The 6,673-nt window shown below is 43.9% G+C and overlaps 1 protein-coding gene across 1 annotated transcript in view; it reads left to right on the plus strand.

The window, feature by feature from the left end:
• The first annotated feature begins 2,841 nt into the window (after positions 1 to 2,841).
• Positions 2,842 to 6,673, plus strand: part of SLC35D1 (solute carrier family 35 member D1) — a 34,451-nt gene continuing 30,619 nt past the window's right edge. Inside the window, exon 1 of the mRNA XM_073593781.1 lies at positions 2,842 to 3,097. Coding sequence (XP_073449882.1) covers positions 2,901 to 3,097 — 197 coding nt within the window. The 5' untranslated portion in view covers positions 2,842 to 2,900. The remainder of the gene's footprint in view (positions 3,098 to 6,673) is intronic.

The raw sequence follows: 6,673 nt of genomic DNA on the forward strand, positions 1-6,673 counted from the left end.
TAGGGTGGACTCCGGTCGCAGAGCATAAAAAAAAAGGTCCGATATTCGGCTAGTGTGTATGTCGCACCGGTCTGTCCGGCCAGTTGGCTTCTGTCAGACATCCATAGGTGGGCACAGCCTATTGCATTAGGGTGTGCACCCCAAAGCTCACACACACATGCCTTTCTCTGCAGCCTCCACTGCACTGGACAGTGAATGAATGGGAAGTGCTCCGTGCTGAGCAGCTTCCTGTTCATTCACATACTGAAGCTTTGCAAACACAGTTTACTATGCTTCAGTTATGAATGAACGCAGTGGGGTTGATTTACTAAAGGCAAATAGACTGTGCACTTTGCAGAGTGCAGTTGCCCTCTGCAGGTGCAATTGCTCCAGAGCTTAATAAATGAGGTAAGGCTTGACTTTGCAAAGAGTACCCAATCCTGTGCAAGGAAAATAAAAAAAACAGCATTTTTGCTTGCACATGATTGGATGATGGACGTCAGCAGAGCTTCTGCTCATCTACTAAGCTCTGTAGCAACTGCTCTTGCAGGGGGCAACTTTTTCCCTTTAGTAAATCAACCCCTGTGTGTTTACTGTTCATCTAGAAATGGAGGGGGCCAGTAAATGACATATTTACTAGCCCCTTCGCCCACTTTCTATTCTGAAACCCCCCACAGCAGCCGGGGAGAGGAGAGGGGGGAATGCAGCATCACTGAGAAAAGGTGCAACACGGGGGAAGCCTGGGCAGTAGGGGAATCTGCATGTAGTGATTAGGGTGAGCCAAGGCACACCCGGCACACCCCCTGCGCACACCTATGCAGACGTGCATGCTGGAACACCAGCATCCGACCGACTCCCAATCAGCACTCTCAGCCAATGGCAGAGAGTGCTGATCGGAGTGTTCTGGTGGGTGGGTGGGCAAAACACAACAGCTCAGTGTGGGAGATCGCTGAATTAACCTCACATGGTTAGCACAGTGTCAGTTTTTTTTTTTTTTTTCATGCAACCCGCTGGATTGCACGGAAAAAAAACTCATAGGGGTTGATTTACTAAAGGCAAATCCACTTTGCACTACAAGTGCACTGAAAGTGCCGTTGGAAGTGCAGTCGCTGTAGATCTGAGGGGAAGCTCTGAAATGAGGTGAAGCTCTGCTGATTTTATCATCCAATCATGTGAAAGCAAAAATGCTGTTTTTTATTTTCCTTGCATGTCCCCCTCAGATCTACAGCGACTGCACTTCCAAGTGCACTTGTAAGGGGTTAATTTACTAAAGGGAAAAAGACTGTGCACTCTGCAAGTGCAATTGCCCCAAAGTTTTAGTAAATGAGGTGAAGCTTCACTTTGCGAAGAATACCCAATCACATGCAAGGGAAATAAACAAAACAGCATTTTTTTTTTCCTTTCTTGCACATGATTGGATGATCGAAGTCAGCAGAGCTTCCCCTCATTTACTAAGCTCTGGAGCAGCTGCACTTTCCAAAGTGCTCAGTCTATTTGCCTTTAGTAAAACAACCCCTGAGTGTACTTGCAGCGCACTTGTAGTGCAAAGTGGAGTTACCTTTAGTAAATAACCCCCATAGTGTGTACCCGGCTTTTCTCTATCCGAAATGGAAAATACAGTTTTGCCTTTAGTTCTACTTTACGGAGATTGTACAATCAGATTGTAACATGTGAGGTCAATGTCAAAGGTACAGGGCAGCTGTAGACATAGGAGAACACTGGGGCAGTGATTGGAAAATGTCAGATTCTCTGAAGAATTTAGAGACGGAATCCACCATCTTCAGGAGCCAATCATCAGACAGAAATGAGATAACTTCCAGGCACAGCCTGCTCATTGTCATAGAGTGTACAGGTTTGATTTGTGGCGTTTTGCCAGCAGATCGGTGACATACATCGCCCCGGGGTATCTAATTCAGTGTGCTATGGTGTCTAAATGATAGGCATCCCATGTCTACAGGCAACATAAAAATGTGTGCTGAGAAAGTAGCCGATACCGATGTCCTTCTCCTCTGTCATCCTGATCCAACAGCTTCAGTACTTTGTAACAAACATATAAGTACTTAAAAAAGCACCTTGAAAAAGAAGAGAGATAATACTTAAAAGGTAACTCCACTTTCTTGGGGGAAAAAAAAATGCAAATATAAAAAAAATAAAATAAAAATAAAATAAAATATCTATATAGATATATATAAAGTGCCTTGAAAAAGTATTCATACCCCTTGAAATGTTCCACATTTTGTTATGTTACAACCAAAAATGTCTTGTATTTGTTTGTTTTTCTCTCTCTTTTTTTTTCTTCTTTAACATTCTGCTTAAAAATGTGTGACTCAGTACTGCTCGGACCTTGAAGAAGGGGGGCGCACCCCAAAAGCTTGTCCTGAAAAATTGTATGTTAGTGCAAATAAAAAAAGTATCACGGACAGTACTCAGTCTTCTCTGTCAACCAAAAACGTAAATGTATTTTATTGGGATTTTATGTGATAGGCCAACACTTTTTTTCAAGGCGCTGTATACAGAATTACATTCCACGCTGGACCAATGTACTTGTATAGAATGGCCACAACTTGAACCCTTCTATAAATAGCATTCTCCCACCCAGATATATATTATTAAACTCCCCAGCAGAGGACATGCTGAGATTTGTAGTCCCCCCCCTCCCCTCCTCACACCACCCACAGCCAAGTAATCCCACCATGCACAGTCTGAGCCCAGGAGGGGCGTGGCTTCCCCCCACTAAGACGCCCATTCATGACAAATCCCACCCCCTTAACTGTGTCACGCCTACGTCTGTTGGCAACAGGGGGGGGGGGGGTATAACCCCGCCCCTAGACTTTAGCAGGCCCCCCCTGTCTACCTTAAACCTCCTCCCCAGCCATTGGCTCGCCCCCTCCTTGTCCCCGCCCCCCAGCCCGTACTGAGCCATGGCGGAAGTGAGTAGACGTCAGCATGCTCGGGTTAAAGGAGCAGCCCCCCCGGGGTCCCCAGCACACAGGGATGAGGCTGTGCGGATGGAGGCCGAAACGATGAGCGTCTTTATCAAGCTGCTGGCGGCCGGATTCTACGGCGTCAGCTCCTTCCTGATCGTGGTGGTGAACAAGAGTGTGCTGAGCAGCCACAGGTATGGAGGATGGGGGCAGAGTCCGAGGGGGGAGGGGAGCAGGGACCGGAGCCAGCACTGGAGAGAGTTCATTCACTGATACAGGATGGAGGGATGCCAGTCCCAGCATTGCATCCCTAGGAGTTCATGTATAGGACTACAACTCCCAACATTGCATCCCTCAGGAGTTCATTTATAGGACTACAACTCCCATAGGAGTTCATTTATAGGACTACAACTCCCAGCATTGCATCCCTCAGGAGTTCATTTATAGGACTACAACTCCCATAGGAGTTCATTTATTAGGGCTACAACTCCCAGCATTGCATCCCATGGGAGTTCATTTATAGGACAACTCCCAACATTGCATCCCATGGGAGTTCATTTATAGGACTACAACTCCCAACATTGCATCCCATGGGAGTTCATTTATAGGACTACAACTCCCAACATTGCATCCCATGGGAGTTCATTTATAGGACTACAACTCCCAACATTGCATCCCATGGGAGTTCATTTATAGGACAACTCCCAACATTGCATCCCATGGAAGTTCATTTATAGGACTACAACTCCCAGCATTGCATCCCATAGGAGTTCATTTATAGGACTACAACTCCCATAGGAGTTCATTTATAGGACTACAACTCCCAACATTGCATCCCTCAGGAGTTCATTTATAGGACTACAACTCCCATAGGAGTTCATTTATAGGACTACAACTCCCAGCATTGCATCCCATAGGAGTTCATTTATAGGACTACAACTCCCAGCATTGCATCCCATAGGAGTTCATTTATTAGGGCTACAACTCCCAGCATTGCATTCCATAGGAGTTCATTTATAGGACTACAACTCCCATAGGAGTTCATTTATAGGACTACAACTCCCATCATTGCATCCCATGGGAGTTCATTTATAGGACTACAACTCCCAACATTGCATCCCATAGGAGTTCATTTATAGGACTACAACTCCCATAGGAGTTCATTTATAGGACTACAACTCCCAGCATTGCATCCCATAGGAGTTCATTTATAGGACTACAACTCCCAGCATTGCATCCCATAGGAGTTCATTTATTAGGGCTACAACTCCCAGCATTGCATTCCATAGGAGTTCATTTATAGGACTACAACTCCCATAGGAGTTCATTTATAGGACTACAACTCCCATCATTGCATCCCATGGGAGTTCATTTATAGGACTACAACTCCCATCATTGCATCCCATGGGAGTTCATTTATAGGACTACAACTCCCAGCATTGCATCCCATGGGAGTTCATTTATAGGACTACAACTCCCAACATTGCATCCCATGGGAGTTCATTTATAGGACTACAACTCCTATTATTACAATCTATATTGAAGATAATTTATTTGACATGCTGCAAGGGACTATAACTCCCTGCATTGCATTCTATGGGAGAAGGTCCTATAATGTAAGTGCTGTGGGGGGAGACTACAACCCCCAGCATTTCTATCTGGAGGGGAGATCATGTACTATGAGTGCTACAGGGGAACTTTAACTCCCAGCATTGTAATTAATGAGAGCTCCTATACTAAGGGGGCTATGGGGGATTGCAACCCCCAGTATTGCATTGTATGAGAGATCATGTACTATGAGTGCTGCAGAGGATTTCAGCTCTGAGCGTTGCATTCTATGGGGGGGGGGAGATCTTATACTATGGGTGCTACATGGGACTACAACTCTCAGCATTGCCATCTATCAGAGATCATATATTATGAGTGCTACAGGACACTACAACTCCCAGCATTGCTATCTATGGGAGAAGATCATATGAGTATTACAGAGGACTAAACCTCCCAGTATTGCAGTCTTTGGGGGGGGGGGGTGCTCATATACTATGAGGGCTACTGATATACAATGGTAGACTGGAATGCTGGGAGTTGTAGTCTATGGGAGGTCATCCACCATCATCCCCTGACATGCACTCTATGGAGTTCCTGTACACAGAGGATGGAAGCTGTAGGTTTCCTCTGGTCCTCCTGCCATGAATACATTTGTTCCGGCAGAATCTGATCTCTAGGATTGTACTCCGCAGGGAAGTCTATGATTTGCTTTCCTGCTTCTGTGATGTAGAGGGACTCTGGAAGGATCCTCTGTCTGTTTCCTCCTGCTCAGAACTTTACCTTCAAAGTTGCATTTTACAAACTTAGAAACATTTGTATCTTTCTGCAGCTCTGCACATTTTGTGTCATTTTGTTACTGTAATATTTAAAGTAACAATAATACATCAGGGTCTATTTATGGAGAAAAAAGAAAATATGAATGTCTGAGCATTACTGTGATTGTTGACTCCATCTAGTGGCCGCAATGCAGTATTGTTTTGAAACATCTCAATCGGGAAAGTACCGCATTATGGACGATAGATGGCGCTGACAATCATAGGAAATATACACACTACAGGAATTATTCATGACAACTGTGCAAATGCTCATTCTCACAGGGATTATTATTATTATTATTATTATTATTTTTTTTTTTTAAATCGATTCCTTAGTGTTGTCTTTTTACTGTTGCATAAAAGTCTGGAGACCTTCAGATGGTTTTTGTAGCTGTGTTTTAGAGATTTGGTTGTGGCTGTTACTGTCCCTTATCAGATGTCTCCTATGATGATGATCACAGTGCTTTTGCTGGAGGATTTCCTGCTCAGTAAGGCCTTAAATACACCAGTCATGGACAGAATGTGGAGTCTGCTGTATATTTATTTACGTTATATTTAACAAGGGTTCCTATGGGACAAGTTCACATCAAAGCATTTTTGTGCCTCTGTTTTTGGAGTGGGTCATATACTTTTTTTTTAAAATGCTATCTCTCTAATCTCTATATCTCTCTCTATAATCTATATCTCTAATCTCTATCTATAATCTCTATCTAAATCTGTATGTATGTATATGTGTGTGTGTGTATGTGTAGATAGATAGATAGACTAAAGGCAAATCCACTGTGCGGTACAAGTGTACTTGGAAGTGCAGTTGCTGTAGATCTGAGGGGGACATGCAAGGACAACAGCATTTTTGCTTTCACATGATTGGATGATAGAAATCAGCAGAGCTTCCCCTCAGATCTACAGCAACTGCACTTCCAAGTACACTTGTACCGCACTGTGGATTTGCCTTTAGCAAATCAACCCCTGTGTCTTTGCCGCATTTTGCGCTTTTTTTTTTTTTTTTTTTCTGCCCTACAACAAACTTGCCAAAAAAAAGCATAAAAAACGCAAATTGTGGTAAAACACTCAAAAGCAAGCTGCATAGATGTGAATTGAGCTTTTTTTTTGTCAAAGCTTAACCCTACGTTCACATCTCTGCGGGTGCAGGAATCGCAGCAATGTCCTCAACCACCCGCAGTGAAAATGCACTGCTCTGCAGAAATGTGCCGGGCTGCCCTTCATTCTGAATGGCACCCTCACGCATGTAAAATGGCAGTGCGGGTGCAGAAACAGCAGCGTCAAAAAGACAACGTGATTTCCCTGCAGCTGCTTTTTTTTTTTTTTTTTTTTTTTTTTTTTTTTTTTTGAAAGGTGCATGCATTTTTTTTTTTTTCCAGAAACGCAGGCACGTTAGCCCATTCA

The sequence above is a fragment of the Aquarana catesbeiana genome, linkage group LG07 (genome assembly GCF_042186555.1).
Source record: "Aquarana catesbeiana isolate 2022-GZ linkage group LG07, ASM4218655v1, whole genome shotgun sequence".
Lineage (NCBI taxonomy): Eukaryota > Metazoa > Chordata > Amphibia > Anura > Ranidae > Aquarana > Aquarana catesbeiana.